General features: G+C 44.0%; 2 protein-coding genes across 2 annotated transcripts in view; one reads left to right on the forward strand and one right to left on the reverse strand.

Annotated features, from left to right (window-relative positions):
* MGME1 (mitochondrial genome maintenance exonuclease 1) overlaps positions 1 to 6775 on the forward strand; it is a 10072-nt gene extending 3297 nt beyond the window's left edge. The window contains exons 5-8 of the mRNA XM_039386568.1: positions 1600 to 2200; positions 3333 to 3555; positions 4008 to 4140; positions 5352 to 6775. Coding sequence (XP_039242502.1) covers positions 1678 to 2200; positions 3333 to 3555; positions 4008 to 4140; positions 5352 to 5486 — 1014 coding nt within the window. The 5' untranslated portion in view covers positions 1600 to 1677 and the 3' untranslated portion in view covers positions 5487 to 6775. The remainder of the gene's footprint in view (positions 1 to 1599; positions 2201 to 3332; positions 3556 to 4007; positions 4141 to 5351) is intronic.
* A 3225-nt stretch (positions 6776 to 10000) lies between these two features.
* OVOL2 (ovo like zinc finger 2) lies at positions 10001 to 17453 on the reverse strand. The gene is made up of 4 exons (XM_027743181.2): positions 17351 to 17453; positions 16499 to 16689; positions 14126 to 14315; positions 10001 to 10408 (listed from the first exon to the last, which is right to left on the reverse strand). The coding sequence occupies exons 1-4, from the start codon at positions 17448 to 17450 to the stop codon at positions 10098 to 10100; spliced, it is 792 nt and encodes a 263-aa protein (XP_027598982.1). The 5' UTR covers positions 17451 to 17453; the 3' UTR covers positions 10001 to 10097.

Raw genomic sequence — 17453 nt, forward strand, 5'->3', positions numbered from 1 at the left:
CTATTATTCTCTTATGGACCTTGATGCAGTTTTAAAATCATTAACTGTTTTGATTGATATACATTGTAATTACAGGAAGCCCTTACTAAAGACTGAGTGAGACCGTTTGACAACAGGATGGCAAATTTGCCTACAGGGCACCTGGTACTGGGTCACAAATGCTAGGGCTACATGAGACAAAGTTCTTATTGTGTTTTCCTGGTTTGGATTTGCTTTTGACAGGTTACTTTTGTATCAGGTTGCATGCCATCAGGTTACAGAACAGTTTTGATTTGCCTGGATCATACAAGGTCAGTGTGAAAACGTAAAGCCAGTGAAGAAAAAGAGCAGTGTATCTGCCTACTCCTGATTAAATTTGTACAGCTGGATGATTTTGTCCTTTACAGATGAACAACAATATTTATGGAAACCAAGTCCAAAGTCTCAGCCTCTTGCTATGAGATGCTTTGATCTAATCAGCTGCAACCAGTACAAACCCATTTTTGGAAACTGTTCTGTGTGACAGATGCGTGCACCCCCACAGCAATTGTGCATGAGCATGGGATCTGTCCATACAAAATAACTCCCCATAGTACATTTTTGTTTCCTGTGGCATGCACAGCTCGGGCAGTGTGTGAAGTGCTGTTTAAGGAGTGTGGGGAAGGTAAAGAATAATGTGAAAGTATTGTCTGGAACAGAATGCTGATGGTGGCTGGCAGATTCTTTCTTTGCAGTGGGTGGAGGGAACTTTCTAATGGTAAGCAGATAACTTTCAGTAGGAGAGTAGGGCCTCAATTCTGCATATATTTAATGTTGAGTGAAATGCCACTATGCAGGTGTTATATTTTATCCATGTGCAAAAACTTTCCTAGGACTTAGCACTGCAGTTACCATGCAGTACAGTATTGCTGGTATACTGTTCTTGCCTTTAAATTTCCTAAGTGTCTCAAAACACAACTATATTTGAAACTCACTTTAGAAAAATACTTTTGTATTTTATTCTGAACTTTAAAAGATTTCTTTGAGTCTGAAGATATTTGAAGTACATATGGTTTCTCTTTTGGCTTTCTTAGTCTCAGGTCTCACAATTGTATGTACTGCTGCTGCCTGCTTTCTCCTACAAAACAAAAACATGGTTTTATTCTCCATAAGGTACCTTGTCCCCACAGTCCCCTTAAGCTGGGCATTCACTATAAACGTAAAAGTTTTTAAACCTCATAGCAATAGATTTGCTTCATTCTCTTCTTGTAGTTTTTTTTTTTAATTTCACTCTCCCTCTTTTGAGGGGTTGTTTGTGGCAGATCTGGTTTTTGTATTTACTTTCATGGCCATTATGATACGGTTCCTGTAGGAATGCACTCTGCTGCAGCTTTTGCTACTTGCAACATCCTTATGTGCTTGCCCCGTTTCAGATTTTGCAGACCAGCACCTGTTCTTTTCAGGACTGTTTCCTCTTTTCATTGCTTATTGGTTCTTTCTCTTATTTATCTGAAGATGTTTTGGTGGCATGAAGTATACGAGGACACTTTGACTGTAGCAATTCTTTGTTTGGCCAAGGGCAAAAATAAGATGGTGGTAAAGTTTTATGATTCTGGAAATCACATATGTCTTTTTCTACAGGGGGAAAATATTGTAACCTCCAGATGTTCCTAACAGAAGAAAGAAAACTCTAACCATTCACAAACACTTCTTGTCAGAATGCAATTCCTACAGATACTGTCCAGGAAACCAGGGAAACTGGAAATGCTTTTTCAAATACCATTTTGTCAAAAGCAATTCCCATGTTCATGTCTGGCTACTTCTGCATGTATTTATAGTAAAAAGAAAAAAGCAAACAGTTATGAACAAGTTGACCAAGAAAAGTACAAAAACTTGGTCTACTCTGTTACATCTTACAAAACCAGCGCCCAAACACCAGAGACAATATTTGAAGAAGACAATTTGTTATATGGGCCACCGGATAAACACAGACCTCCAGCTAAAGCTGGGACAAAGACTCCCAAGAACTGGGTTCCTTTAATAAACCCCGACAAGAGAATTTCCCCTCTCAACAGTGATTCAAACCTCCCCAGGAAAATCATGTTACAAAAAATGAAAATGCCCAGTGTTACCCATATTCTTCAACAAACTCTCTCTCCACAGCAAGTCTTTTATCTAGAAAGATGGAAGCAGAAAATGATAGTGGAACTTGGAAAAGATGGTTTTGAAAAGTACACCAAAAGTAAGTCTAACCACAGTGCCATTGCAAAGTAGAAGCAGTAGAATTTAACTGGCAGGTATATTCTAACAGTGGCAGTATCAGGCCCTACAGGTCAAGCATTTTGGAAATCCTTTAAGTTGTTTCCATTTCATGAGAGCATGTTGTGAGTGTACCTGTTACCAATGAGCCTAAGCTCTGGTCTTCGTTCTAGAACCATTAAAATGGATTTAGAAGTCTGTGGGAAATGAGTATTAGACTGTAGACATCTGTTACTCAATCCTGTCTGCCTCTGTTTCTCTATTTGCCAATACCTATTTACAAGTAGATATTTTCCAGCTGATATTACTGAGCCTCTTTGCAGATACAAAGCTACTTTGTAACAAGATGGAAATAGGCATTTTGAAATTATATCTTGAGTGTTTAAAAACCAATATATCCTGCTATTTATGGTGAAGTTTTTCATTACCTGTTTAGTTTATCCAGTGTGCGCAGCCTCTTCCGTGAAATTTCCATGCATTTAGAGTTTTGATTTCATAAGACATACAAAGGTGGTTTCCTCCAAGCTACAGGACTGAAAGGGATCTGGGAGGACCTAGGGGATAGTAAGTAGCGAGGTTGATAAGTACCCGAGTGCTCCTTACATGAATTATTATGCTTTTTGCTTTTTAAAACTAATATCCTGTGATTATGCTTTTTTAATTACTAAGCACGTCAATGGATAAGGTGGCATAACAAACCTTATATAACAGTTGAAAATTTATCTTTCTGAGATAAGCCCTTACTCCTGGAACTGTGCCCACTCATTTCATGAGATCAGTTCCATTCAAATGAACTGATACAGCAGAATAAGCAAGTGCAGCAAAAGCAGCCAGAATAATGTTTTTAATTCCTAGAAATTCACAAATGCTTTTGTATACAATAAATTAAAACTCGTATTTTGTTTCTGAGTAATTAGCGAGACTAAAAAAGTAAAGTAATATTAATATAAGAGATACTAATTTCCTTGTTGACAATTTATTTTCTGTCTCCCTTCTCCCCACATCCTCAAGCTTTCAGCACAAAAAACAGGACTGATTTAAGAGCTTCATTGTATAATATGTAGAATATGAATCTAAAGTAGTGTCTAAAATGTGTTTTTTCCTATTTTTCTCAGATCTTTTCCTCCAAGGAGAGCTCTTTCATTCAGCTTTGGAATCTATATTCCTGTCTGAAGAGATGGCAGTTAAGGAGAAGAGCGAAGATGGTGTTATTTCTGGTTACTTATCAAGTGTGGAACATGTCTTAGAAGATATCAGCGAAGTGAAAGCTCTGGAAAGTGGAGTTCATCACGAGACCCTTCAGTATCTGGGCCTGGTAGACTGCGTGGCGAAGTATCGGTGAGGTTCCTCTACCCTAAGGCACCTGTAATGTCTGTGGTGTATGGGAAGCCGTGTCCCAGGCTGCAGCTGGTATGTTGTTGAGTGGCTGGGGGGAAGCTGGGCAGATCTCCAGGACCAGCAAAACAGATTAATTCCCCTGGATGAACCTGATGACAGAAGTGCCAGAAGTGCTGTTTTTTTCTTGTGGAGTTCCTTACTGGAACAGGGTGTGAGTGGGACAGGGTTAATTGATTGTCAGCATTTGCTAGGAACTGCAGCAGGTATTAGTGTTAGTTTTTGAGATCTAAACTGCCAGTGTGAAGAGAAATATTTAGACATAAGAATGAGCAACATGACATCAGGGTGAAACAGGCTGAGTGTGATAGGTCTTTATGTGCTGACTCATCCCTCATTTCTTACTTGCGACTTCTTAAGTTTAAAACATTGTCCTATCTTGTTCTCTTATGCAGAGGCCAATTGTGTGTGATTGACTGGAAAACTTCAGAGAAACCAAAGCCATTTCTGAAGAATACTTATGACAACCCATTACAGGTTGCAGCATATATTGGAGCCATAAATCATGATGCCAACTATGACTTCCAGGTCAGTAGGCCTGCTACCTCCCAAGACAAGTAGCAGCACCCACGTCATCTTCATTTCTCCCTGCCTACTGCCTTTAGAAGCTGCTGTCCATCATGGAATTGTTGGTAGGATTTGTGACAAAGGAGCCCAGTCTTAGATCAGGTTAAGCAGACATACTGTGAAATAATTCTGCTACTCCTGCTAATTCTGCTGCCTTTGGCTGTCAGCAGTGTATTTTCACTGATTTTAAGGACCTGCTCAGTGGGACCAAGGGAAGCTCAGAGTCTTAGGAGGTCAGATGAACTCACAGTGACTTGGCATGTGGGCAGTCCCCTGTGCTTTGTTCTGTGTGGTTTTTACTTGTGTCAGGAGTAGGAAGGGGCAGGAGAAGTAATAAAGCAAAAGAGCCTGCAAACAGGAAAATGGTGTGGGAGGGCCTTGCTTGCATCATGTGTTGCTATATTGCACTAACAAATGAGGGACTAAATGATGGACTTGGTCTTTGGAAGCTGTACCGTGTTTCATCTGGGGAAAGCAGTGTGTTGTGAATCACTTAATCAGAAGACAGTGGAATAATGTTTTTAAAGACTCCAAATGCAATTCTAGCCTGCTTGGCCTGAAGGATTTTTAGTTCAATACAAACATTGAAGGGGGAAAATATGAAGCAGAAGAGAGCAGGTTAATTCATAGGTTGTGCAAAAGACTTTCTAGAATAGTGTAGAGGTCAGTAAACACAAGCACTTAACAGATATCATCCTTACAGAGGGAAATGTGGGCAGTAATTCTGGAATTCTGCTATTAGCCTCCTGCCCCCCTACTAGCACTGGCTTTTTGGGATTGATTTGGGATTTTGGATTTGTCAGGTATGAAGAATGTCTGAACATACCTAAGTACCTGTTTCCATTCAGACTGATGCCGGAGACTGCATCAGTCTGGTTATGTGGCCCCAGGCAAAACCTCATCAGTCACTGGGGATTTTACCACCATCTACAAGGTTTAAATATCATTCATAGTCAAAGTTCATGTCCTCTGGTCGGAGCTTTGGTCTCTGGGTTTTTGGAGCATTTGACTGTTAGTCTCCAAGTATTTTATGGTGAATTATTGCCCTTTTTTATTCCCCATTTCTTATTTAAGAAACATATGTATGTGTTGTTATGTTTTGTAGTTAGGTTTAGTTCTTAGAATTTTATCTGAATGTTGAATTTCTGACAGCGCTCTGTTTTTGAATGTAGGTTCGCTGTGGACTCATCGTGGTTGCCTATAAGAATGGTTCCCCTGCGCATCCACATTTCATGGATCCTGATCTGTGCTCGCAGTACTGGAATAAGTGGCTTTTGCGCCTTGAAGAGTACATGGACAGAAACTGAGAAGAAACGAAGAAGCAGCAAGTGGTCTGAGCACAGAGACAAAACAAGACTTTTGTTTATGTATACCACTTTTATTCTTTTTTTAATAACTTTGGCTAATTTCTTACCATCAGGGGTATTTTTTCCACCGTAAAGAAAACCAAAAACCAAAAAAAATCCACGTGTGAATTTCGAATGGAGAATATGTATTTGCTTATGTTGTAGGTGACTTCAATGGTCCGTGCAGGACAAAGTCAACTTATTTAGCCTGCGTTTTCCCCCCCCCCCAGTTTATACAACCTAAGGTTTATAGAAAAGTTTTTATTATCAAGTAAAACTGTTCAATGAAGTCGTCCTTCTTCGGTAATTTTTGAGAAAAAAATTGTTGCAGAACTAAAACTTTGAAGAGTGTTGGTGAACTAAAGCAAAAGAACATCTGCATTGTCTGAGCTGAGGGAAATGCAAATGATAAAGAATTGATATAGTAGACTGGATTTCAGTCAGTTTAGTTCTTGCTCATGTCAAAGGTCTCTATTAACAGGCTTGTTACTATTTGTGGATTTTCTTTCAACCACAACTGGAAGACCTGTGCTAAGAATTATAATGAAAGTTCTCATTAAGTCTTGTGTAATATACTACAGCAAAATGATAATTTAACAGAAGTGGCTCAGTAAGAGAGGAGCAGAATTGTAAACAATACTCTTAGAAATTTCCAGCAAGTTTTCTGAAAGGTGGGGAGTTTGGCTATTCGTAGTGGCTCCTACAGGTTTCTTAACGCACAGCCTGTGCAGCCCACAGAAGAAATGGGCTCTGTACTTAGGCTTGTGAGCTCTGTGCAGGCCGAGGCTGCAACTGCCTTGAGCTCTCCTGACTTTGTGTGGGTCTGAGCCGACAATGAGCCCACCCAGGTGGAAGGATCTCCAGTGTCAAGTGAGTGTGTACGCCAGTGCAGGTGAGTTTTTGTATAAAAGCAGGCTTGTGGCTGTGAAGCCAGGCATTCTGAGGGATGAAGAGCTGCTGGTTGGTTTTTGGAGGGTGGTTTTTTTGTGGGTTTGTGTTTGTTGTTTTGTTGTTTGTTTTTTTTTTTCAGATAAGTTTCTGAATAAATGTTTTGAAACAGAAGTTAATTTTTAAGCTTATAAAATCAAGTCTGTAAGACATAGAATAAGCCTTGATGATGTCAGGCAGTATTGCTTTGTGTGTTGCACACCTGGAAAGCTTTTTCCCTCATTCTCATTGTTTTATCCAAATTGTATGTATGAGTTTTCACAATACCACTGCAGATTACAAATAAAAATATGACCAACCCATAAGCTTCAAAAAAATCAGCCAGAATGATACCTAAAAAAAAATGGACAGGCTTGCTGCTGAAGAAACTTAAATAGCTATAGTGTTTAATCTGGTGCTCCTCCATACTACTGATCCAGGGAAATGTGTCAATGAAACTTAGTTATAGTGGTACTTACTTATTCAAACCTGGTCTAGTGATGTTATGATTACTCTGTGCTTAATTAGATTTCTATCTAAAAAGTCAAACCATGGGGGTGGAAAAACTGGGTTCAGAGATGACTAACCAGGAAGACACAGCACAAGCTCTCAGAAGTTCTACCTGTTTTACAGGTGTCTTCCCACATCACAGAATTTTAGCAAGTGGATGGTTCAGTGTCACTGAACACTGCCAGTTTTCTGTGAAAGATAGCTCCATGGATACAAAGAGGGTGGGTATAAGCAAGAGATAAGATCCCTGGGCAGTAGCAGGAGGTGATAAAATGGGCTGAAATCCCTGTGTTGATTGAGATTTGATAGATCAGGCTAGTAGGGAACAGTTGGGCAATGTTTGGGTGCACTCTGTCAGTGCGTCATACAGCCGTTAGATGTCTCTGAACCATGTAAATGTTCAAACTCATCCTGCCCCCTAACAAATAAGGACAAGTCTGGAGCCTGGGCAGTGTGGGCACCTGTTGGCTTCATCTGTGTTTGTTTGTTTAACAAAAGCCTTGTCTGTGGAAGGCTGCCAGCAGTGTTGGTTTGTAAACCTATCAAGTCTTGGCTGAGTCTATACCCTCAGAGACCCAGGAGAAGGCAGGCAGTCTTCAAAGACAGCAGTGGTCGAAGTCACTCGTGTCAGGCACTTCTGAAAGCGTGGCTGCCTCAGGCATCCCTGGGTAAGCTCTGGAGCATTTCTGTAGTGACACAGGCTAGCACTTGTTTGTCCCGTAACAGAACTGGCAGGTGGCCATCGCCAGTGTCACGCAAACCCAAACCCACTTTGTGATCAGTTTAAACTGACTTGCCAGACTGTTAAATTGATGTGCACAGGGCATTATCCTCTGCAGAAAAACTTGCCAGGCAATCAGGGCAGTTACTTCAGCTACAACATGCAGCTTTTCAGAGCTTTGCTCTCCATCCAGAGAGGGTTTTTTTACTTTTTTAACTTCTCCCTTTCTCTGTTACTGTGAGTGCTTTCTGTGGCCACCTCAGTGTGCCTGTGGTTCTTTCCACAGGGATTTGCTCTGGCAGTGATACAGGAGGGAGACCAAAACCAGTATGTGCTACAGGAGGGGTTAAAAAACAGCCCATGCACATACGTACACACACAAAATGTGTCTCTAGTTGCAAAGGGAGGGTTTCAGCCCTGGCTCCACTGCACCAGTGTAAGGACTGAGGTTTCAGCAGAGCTGAGCACACAAATCCTGTGCAGTTAGGTGAACACTAGTCTCTTTGCTCAGAGGGACTGTCCTAAACAGTCCCACCCTGGAGCAGAACTCAGCAGTTTCATGACTGAGGCCTCATTGAGCAGGTTATGGAGGAGTCTCACCAGCACAACTGGCTGAACTAGCTGTTAATGCTTTCCTTAGCCCAGCAGTTTTGTGACTATTTGCCATCAAGCAAGCTTTGTTCAGAGCGAGCAACCTTCTCTTTATACTGTTCAGTTGTAATGGCATGATATCCAAAGAACTGGGGATCAGTGCATAAGCTTTTTGCAAAGTCAGGATCTTCTACTTTACCTCAGATGCTTTTTTTCCCAGCAACTTCCCATTTATTATTCTGTGAACTGTCCTGCTACATAGAATGACAAGTTTGTTCTTAACACAGTAGCATCACTTTATTATCCTTGCTTTCAAGGTCCCAGGCACCAACAGTTGTGCTGAATAAAGTATTAATATCATTAGGAATGCTTTAAAACCCTTAGAATCTTTTCCCCACAAAAACCCAAGCAGATGCCTTAGAAAACTGAAGCAAATGGAAAAGCTTTTTAAAATTCTTGCAAAATTGCTCAGAATCTCTCATTTTAGCAGTAATGACTATGAAAGTACTGGCTATGCTGGACTCTGTATTTTAGGTGGCTTAATTTCAGCTGTTGTTTCAACATATATAGAATACAGCATATCCTCCCCAAATGTACAGCTTTATTTTTTTTTTTAAATGTCTAAATTCACACTCAGTAGTCCCCACAGGCTACCCTCTTAACTGTCCTGGGTCAATAGGAGCTGGAGTGGGACTACAGAAATCCAAAAGCACAGAGAGGTAGTACCAGTCCCTCATCATCATCATATCCTTCCCCGGTAGCATCAGTCTCACTAGGACCCTTCTAAACTGACAGTGGATACAGATGAGCAGCCAGATTCGTGCCTGCAGTTTTGCACTGATCTCGTGAAGCAGAGACAGGCTAAGTCCCCCTTTTCACTGCATTGCACTGCTCTGTTGTATTAGTGAAGAAGCATTTGATTATAAAACAAAAAAAAATCCTGAAACATCCCCCCCCCCCCCCCCCCAAAATAGAGACAAAACTGCATTTCATCATGACAGAAAATACTTATCTTCAAGTTTTCTTTGGGTTTCTGGGTCGATATTGATGTATGTTAAAAGGATGTGGTAATAATCCTCAAAGCATGACAAGTCCAGGAACATCAGAGTTAAGGTTCCACTTGCATCTAAACATAAGAGTAAGTTCATGGCTTAAAATACCTAAATCAAAACCAAAAGTCTGCCCTGGAATAATGTAATTTGCCAGCAGAGAAAGTTTGGGAGGAAAAGTTCTGCATCCTTTCAGAAGAGTTTCAACTCACCTTGGATCACCCTTCCATAAATTGTTAGCTACTGCACAGGGGGCAGAGTTAAGGTTATTTGCACATTTTAACTTATTTACCAATACAATGTACTCCTGTTCTTAAGACACTTTAATTAAATTTGCATAGAACAATGTACTAGTAGCTGTTCTTACCTGGCACTTTTCACTCAAACCTCTCAAAAGTAATTGGTACAGGAGGTAACAGAAATTAACTTTACAAAATACACTGGGGAAAGGTGAACTTAGTGGCAGCTGATGTGTGGTAGAGCTGAAACGGAAGACAGATTGCCCAAATGTCAGTTCAGTAAATAATCCGAGAGGTGACAGCCTCTTCCAAGCTTTCCATTTTTATTGGCCAGATAAAAAAAGTTTGATGTTTCCATCATAAATGGGAATATTTCTTTCCAGTTGAGGTTCTGCTAGCAACAAGAGAGTCCCATTAACTAAAGCATCCCTTTAATTGCAGGTACTTTTTTCAAAATTGTTTTTAAAAAAATAATATATATATATCTCATCCTACATGTAAACTTCATTCCTGTAGACCACTGTAATCCACTGCATTACTCATCTTTGTCATCATCCTTGGAGTTCCTCTGCAGGACAGGACTCAGTTTGTTTTGCAAAACTGCTGCAAGTTTTTTTGAGGTTTTTTTCAGGAAAGCACTTCCAGGATGAACATTACTAACGTGCAGGTATAGGTCCTCTTGCGTGGGGCCTGTGTAGCCGCAGTCTTCGCACACGTAAAGTTTATCTCGCCTCTGTTTGTAGGCATATTGCTGCTGCACACCGTGAATCTTCTTGAGGTGGGACTCCAGGGAACAGCGCTGGGTGAAGGCTTTGTTGCAAACCTCACATTTGTAAGGACGAATTCCTGCAACAGTAAAAGATTGTTCTGATTTACGTTTCTTAAAGCTGGCTTAGGAGCAAGGCTCTGGCAGCTACTGAGCACATATCTAGCAGCGGGGAGCTACTAGCCCAAGGAACTACCTATCTAAATAAAACATCCTACTTTCAGGCTAAGATTTTCAGGAATGGGTTGACATATTTAGGCATAGAAAACCTAGAAATGTTTTGAAAAGGTGTAGGCAGATGCTGATGATAACAGGGTCCCAACTGTGCTTTGGTCCTAAGGATGCCATTACAGCTCTTGCAAAACTTACTCTTAGACCTCTTGACTTTTTGAAGTCCTGTGATTAGGTAAAAATATCAGCTAACCTGTCACTTTGGGTTTTATAATGAATGAAGACTTCTATCTTGGTAAGATTTTGATTTTTCTCTTTTAGTGAGCAAAACTTACTGAGGCTTCAGTGAATGGCAGCCTAGTGTGAATGCCCAGCTATTGCAGTGCTTCAAAGGAGCAAGAGCACTTTTGTACAATAAGTACAATGACTGAGACTACAAGCTCAAATTCTAGAAGAGAAACTCAGTAAGTTGAAAGAAGGGTTGGACTCAATCATCCTTGTGGGTCCCTTCCAACTCAGCATGTTCTGCAAAATAAATCTGTGAAATAAATCTGTGTGTGTCCAGAGGAGGTAGAAGGAGCTGGCTTGTGATTTGAATGCCTGGGCAATTTCGTTCAGTACAAACAACCAACATTACAGAAATACTGAGCAGTAAAGGACATCCATTTTACCACCAATCAACACGGATTTAACAACAACCCTCCAGTACTTAAATAGCTGAGGATTAAGCAATACTTGAAAGAACCTAAACCAGTTGGAATTTTACTTAGTAGACTAGATCAGTAAGTTTTCAAGCAAAGACCAGCCTTAAAACTGATATAAGGAGTTACCTAACTTCCTTTTTTCCCCATGGAAGGTGATACATGACAATCTGGAAGATCAGACCTATGGTGAGCCAGGTAGAAATGGGCAAAGCACGTGTGTCCATTCAGACAGATGTAACTTTGTGATTGCACTGTGTTACCGCTCAGTCGCTGATGCTTCTACCAAAAATCCAAGCTAAACAGAAGTTCCAATAAGCAGCATCTCAACTGCATTTTTGCAAGTCTTGTAAAAAGAGGTTATCCCAGTGCACCGGATTTAACTATCAACACTGAAGTTTCCTAATGCCTACTGCAGTGAGACTGCTTCAGTTACATTAAACTGCAATTGGAGAGAAAGCCCAAACCTTCATTAGGATTCACACACAAAAATGTATTTTTTACAAACAGTAGTCTGGGTGCAGTTTTATGCTCCTCTGAAGGCAATTAGGTTTAAATTGCAGGCACCATCCTTGGTGCCTGCTCCAGTGCTCCACAGGCATGCGTACAAGCACAAAAAAGATAGTGCCAGGATGGCACAGCCCATCGGGACTCTGGGAACCTCTTCATCAATTAGGAATCATTTTAAAATTTTCTTTTACCGTGTATCTTAGATGCTTTTTAATGTTTAAGTCTGCTCATACCCTGAAGCTAGACTGGGATGCCTTTATTCTCTCTGACACTACTGTTGCACAGTCTCATTTCAAACGCTACATGACAGTTTCCACCGAAACACCCACACCCAGTAAAGCACATGTAGATGATCACCTGTAGCTACACAATAAAGCCCACACTACCACTTCCAGCCCATTTGCCTTCTTTTTAATATTCAAATATAGCCCAGCTTTCCTGAACAACAAACAACTTTGATATGAAGAAGGTCACTGCTTTCAGAGATGCCGTATCTCAGCCTGGAAAAGATACACATCAATACAGTATTGGTACCACTGCTGCAGCCAGCCCTCACCCTTGCCATCACCCAAGGCACCAGGCAAATACGGTGTATGTGTGCGTTCATCCTAGTTTTAAGATGGAGAGGAGAAATAGTGACAGCAGATTTCTTCTAGTAAATTTGGGGACAATCTAACTATAAGATTCACATTTCCAGGGTTTTCACTCCTGTCCAGTAAAAGGATCTTTCTCCCCTTCCAGTGTTTCACAAAATTGGTTCCAATCCTGCAAAGAGATTTCAACTTTACCTGCCACGGCTTCTGAACAGAGACTGTCTTGGATTAAGTTTCTTAACCTCAAAGGATGAGGATACAGATCGAAAAATCACTTCTTTTAGAAGCACTGACTCCCCACTTCAGCCATATCCCAGTGGTAGCTCCCTGCTCACACCCAGCAGCTTTACTTTCCAAATGAAAGCTTTGCAAACAAACCAAAACAGCCCAAAACATTGGCTTCTAGCCAACGCCTTCCCATTGAAATGGGCATAATTTTTATGAGTTCTATTGTTCTACTGCTAAGAAACAGCTCCTACCTACTAACTATACTTGTGCCGCCTCTAGCAGTTTAGACACCTGGTTAATGGTGTCTAAGCCAAAGAAAGGGCATTGCAGAGCAAGCCCACATAGTCTCCAGCTCCCATTGGGTAACCACACATCTGGAAAGATGGAATGTGCCTGTGAGATGTGGTGGATGCATCTTCTGGGTGCCCAGCAGTGCAAAGTCTAAGCCTGCTGAGCACAGCCAACCTGACCTGCCAGAAAGCATCACCCTTGGTGAGGATGGGGGTTGACATTTATTTAAGCCACTGCTTCCACCAAGAAAAAGGAAGCAAATCAAAATGGCAGCCTTCTCCCTGCTCCAGGCTGGGATAAGCACTTCTGTAGCAGTGAGCTGGATTTGAGGCAACAGATCTGGTTCAAAGAAACACAACCACCACTATTTGGGATGGACTCGGGAGCTCAATCCACAGCAGAGTGGCCACAGAAAGCATATCCCTCCAGCCTGAGAGAGCAATACAAGAGCAAGAGCAGGAACCACTGTCAGGTGATTTTCAACCAACTGCTCCTGATTTTTAATGCATGCTGTGACCCCACATGACAAGTGAATAAAAATGGTTTAGGCCAGTGGTCAAAGTGATCTGGACAGATCACTTTCCTTCTGACGTGCAGAAGGAAACAGCTCCAAAAGGGAGTTGGAGGAGCTGGTAGCCCAAATCAGGAAGGGATGCAGCATGTAGGGTTAGCAGAAGTCAGGTGTGTTGCCTAGTTTCCCTAAAGAAGCTGCAGGCACAGCATGACCAACACTCTGGTTTCTCCAGACAGTGCGAAAAGCAAGCCACAACCCCATCCTGTGGAATAGCCAGTGGGGAAAGTTCTCAACAGCAAAAAAAAAAAAACCCAGGAAACTGCTGCTCGCTGCCTCTAGAGGGCAAAGCACTTTCATCCACCTCTTGCCTCTGCTTGTCTTTGTGCACTGGTCTCACAATAACGTGTGGTGATTTGCTGTCCCGGGCGGGTTATCCCAGGCAGGTTATCCTCAGTGGGTTATCCCACTCTTGCTGACCCAGGCATTGCAGCATGTGGCTGTGTCTGCATTGAGTCTGGATGTCAGGCGTACACCCGCACTACTTCACATAGATTTCACTAGCTGTTATCAGATTTCATCATTCCCAGGATTTTTCTCTGTCCACACTCATGTCTTCCCCTTTCCTCCACTGCAACTCCACTATTTTTTGCAAACGTTGTCAACCTGGGCTTTGTATCATGGTCTTGATAGCTTACCCTCACCCTCTCCTTGTCCTTATTCCACCTCACCCCTCCTCCCACCTCCTACTCCTCAGAGCCTCCCGTGAGTCCCCAGGGAACGCATTCTCACCAGTATGGGTCCGGACATGTCTTTTCAGATCAAAGGTGTCATTGAAGCCTTTTCCACAGAAGGTGCACAAGTGTCTCTTCACTTGGCTGTGGCACTTGATGTGACGGTTGAGCATTCGCTGCAAGCGAAAGCCTTTGCCACACAGCTCGCAGCTATGCAGTGCAGCATCATTACAGGTGCCAGTGGTAAACTGAGGAATGGAAGATGACTGGGTGAGTGGGCATCGAGATGAACAACAGAAGACCAGCAGAAGAAAAAAACCAAAATAAGGAGGGATGGCTTGTTGTGGCATTAAAAAAAATCTTGGGATATATTAAAAATGAAAAGTGAAAGTATTCAGGAGATTCCTGCTGGGCGAAACATTCACATTTTCCTTGCAATCAAGTGGGGTATTTAATGTGCAGTGGGACTGATGCAACGCTCACCAGCTTGGAATCAGTGATTAAAACAAAGCCTGTGTAGTGGATACCTTCCAGAGGCAACAACCTTTGTCCAGTCACATCCATAAGCACAAGGGCTTAGGCTACAAGCATCTTTCTGTGGGGCCGCCTGTATGTTTGCTCCTGCACTCAGCTAACATCCCGGATGGAGATGGGAAGTCCTCCAAGGTATGAGAAAGTTGTATTATGCAATGCCTTTGCCAATCATGCTTCCAGCTGCTATGGGTCCCAGCAGTGATAAAAAAAGTGGGTTGGAGAGATAAACCTAAGGCACCTTGTGCTAACTCAATAGAGACTGAAACAATGGCACTAATTTCCTTCCGTTGGTCTCCCTGGCTCGTTAATTAACAGCAGAGTGACATTAAGGGGTAATCTCATTCCCACTCCTAGCACCAAAAGTATTGTGCCAACACCATGACCTAACTTGACAAAGGCAGACATTGATGATTCAGCTCTGGGGAAGATCGTTCCTCAGAGGGAAAGCTCAATTTCTGGAAGTTGCAAATACTTCACTGCTAGTTTACCCATTCATGGGAGAACATAGAGACATGCTCACTGATAGACGCTCGGGATGTGAGAAAGCCAGCAGAGCAGGTAGCACCATGCACACACATCCATCAGCCCTCATGGTGCTTTTGAGGAGTTTCTGTGAAACTCTGAGAAAAACCCAACTCTACTGAAATGGGTTGAATGCTGTGACTGTTACTAGTAGCCCAGGTTAAATTATACAGAGTAGGGTAAAATCAAACAGCAGCAGGGCAAGCTCTTCACAAAGACAGGAATACATTTGGTTGTTTTTTTTTCCTGAAGAGCCAATTATTTTTCCTAGTCCTCCTCCTTTGCCTACTACTGAAGCAGTGCTACTTGAAATTGTAAAAAACGGCAGCTGTGAAACCATGAGGTGTGAAACTAGAGGAGGAGCCATCTGGGAAGAATCTGTTGGGCAACAGGGGTATAACTCCTCCTCAAGCAGCTGCATATAACCAGGGTGAAAACATAATGTTAATCATGAGAATATGATGACTGAAAGTCTGTCATCCCACAGAGACAATGGGAATTTTTACAGCTCTGTCCAGCGAAGCAATAGCCAGGGTTTAAGGAGGCGTTAACTACCAGCAGTGAACACATCTCCTTCCTAGGCTGGGTTGGCCTGTCTCCACTTCTGCTGAGGGGACCCTGGATGTTCAGTGCTGTTTGGGAGGTCAGTGTTAAGTTCTCAGTACCATGGGGACCCGAGGCACCATGAGTAATTTGCCTTCTCAGCCTTGGGAGGGAAATCACGGCTCTGTTCTCCTGGTTCTGTCCGAGGGACACCCAGAGATCCTGCCCTTGCAGCAGAGGGGCTCTTCAACAAAGTCAGTGGACAGATAATTGCTTCATTTCACCCTAGGCCGCCAGTCGACCTCAAGGTGGAAACAGCCTTTCACAGCTTCAGAGGAGAACCTTTAATTAGCTGCTATCTTGATAAGTTAAGAGGGTAGGGGAGCAGTGTGAAGCTTCATCCCAGCCCCCCTTGGTGAAGGCTTGACTACAACCTAGAAGGCAGTCTTTAAGGAGGCCCCATGTTAAGGGATGAGATCCACCCACGCACCATGGGGCATGACTCCTAGCTGCCAGGGCTGGTCCTTCCTGGCTGGGTTCAGAGCTCCTGCGGGACCCGAGCCAAGCAGGTCAGGGGCAGCATGTCCCAGGCAAGGATAAGAGAAGGCAAAGGGCACTGGAAGATTACAGTATATCGCTTATGAAGCTTGCCCTGCAGCTGCCATCCTATGGCCAGCATGTTCACGGACCTCTTGCTGTCATCTGTCCTCTCTTGCAGAGACAGCCCAAGGGACTGCTGGCACTTGGTGTCCCTGATCAGCAGCCAAGCCTTGACCTTGAACTGTGGTCACCCCATCACGGGTGGTAAGATGGTTGGGTTGCAGGAGGTTACCTTGATTTTCGACCTGACCACGGGGCGCTTGACGGCCAGGTCCAACAGCATCCCTCCGGCCATGCCCAGGTCGCCGCAGGCAGGCTGGGGCGTCGGGGGGTCGCTGGGCTCAGCATCCCGGGTCCCGCTGCTCCCGCTGCTCTCCAGGCTGCAGCTGTCCTCATAGCCCAGCATCACGCAGCCGATCCCCCCTGCAGCGAGGTGAGGACGCGATAAAGAGGGGGGACCACGGAGCCAGGGGCAGGGGAGGGGACGCAGAAGGCGGGAGCCGCCGGGCCCCGGTGTTTAACCTGCGGGCGGGCCCGCGGGCGGCGGGGGAGGATCCCAGGCTCACGCTGCAATCGGAAACTCAAACACGAACGGTCCCAAAGTTCAAACAAGCCAGCTCCGCCGCCTTCCCGTTATACCCCGGACAAGGGCAGGAGGAGGAGGCCTAGAGTACATCACCCCCGCCGCCCTGGGTCCGTCCTTGTCCTCCCCCCGCCACCTTTCTCATGCAAACGAAGTTTCCCACCTTCTCGGGCACACACACATTCCCCCCGCCCCGCCATCCCCGGGGTTGGAGACGGTGCCAGTCATAGGGGAGGCATCTCCCGGCGGGGGCAGCACTCCTGCCGATGGGAGGGGAGTTTTCCCCCAAGTGTTGCCCACTTCCCCCCCTCCCCGCGTTTAGTACAGTTCTCTCCAAGCCACCGCCCGCCCGCACGCCCGCTCCTTCGGGGCTCCCTCGGCCCAGCAAAGCCCTCTCCCCAACTCTAACCGTCCGCAGCCCGCGGGGGCTGGCGAGGACCCCGGTCCCTCCGTTCCTCCCGGCAGCGACGGGTGCGGGCAGGCAGCCCGCCGGCGCCGTACCTGGGATGTAGGTGTCGGCTCTCTCCTCGTCGGGCAGCCCATCCCAGCTGCGCACTGCCGGCTGCGGGCTCCGGCGCTTCACCAAGAAGGCTCTGGGCATAGT

The sequence above is a fragment of the Pipra filicauda genome, unplaced genomic scaffold (assembly GCF_003945595.2).
Source record: "Pipra filicauda isolate LSUMZ 115617 unplaced genomic scaffold, ASM394559v2 scaffold492_size439525_pilon, whole genome shotgun sequence".
NCBI classification, from domain to species: domain Eukaryota; kingdom Metazoa; phylum Chordata; class Aves; order Passeriformes; family Pipridae; genus Pipra; species Pipra filicauda.

Excerpts from the sequence above, each read along its gene's own strand:
- OVOL2 (XM_027743181.2), bottom strand. The coding sequence starts at position 17,450 with ATGCCCAGAGCCTTCTTGGTGAAGCGCCGGAGCCCGCAGCCGGCAGTG. Across the intron at positions 16,690-17,350 it reads AGCCGACACCTACATCCCAG|GGGGGATCGGCTGCGTGATG; the intron begins GTACGGCGCCGG and ends ACCTCGCTGCAG. Across the intron at positions 14,316-16,498 it reads TGGTCAGGTCGAAAATCAAG|TTTACCACTGGCACCTGTAA; the intron begins GTAACCTCCTGC and ends TCCATTCCTCAG.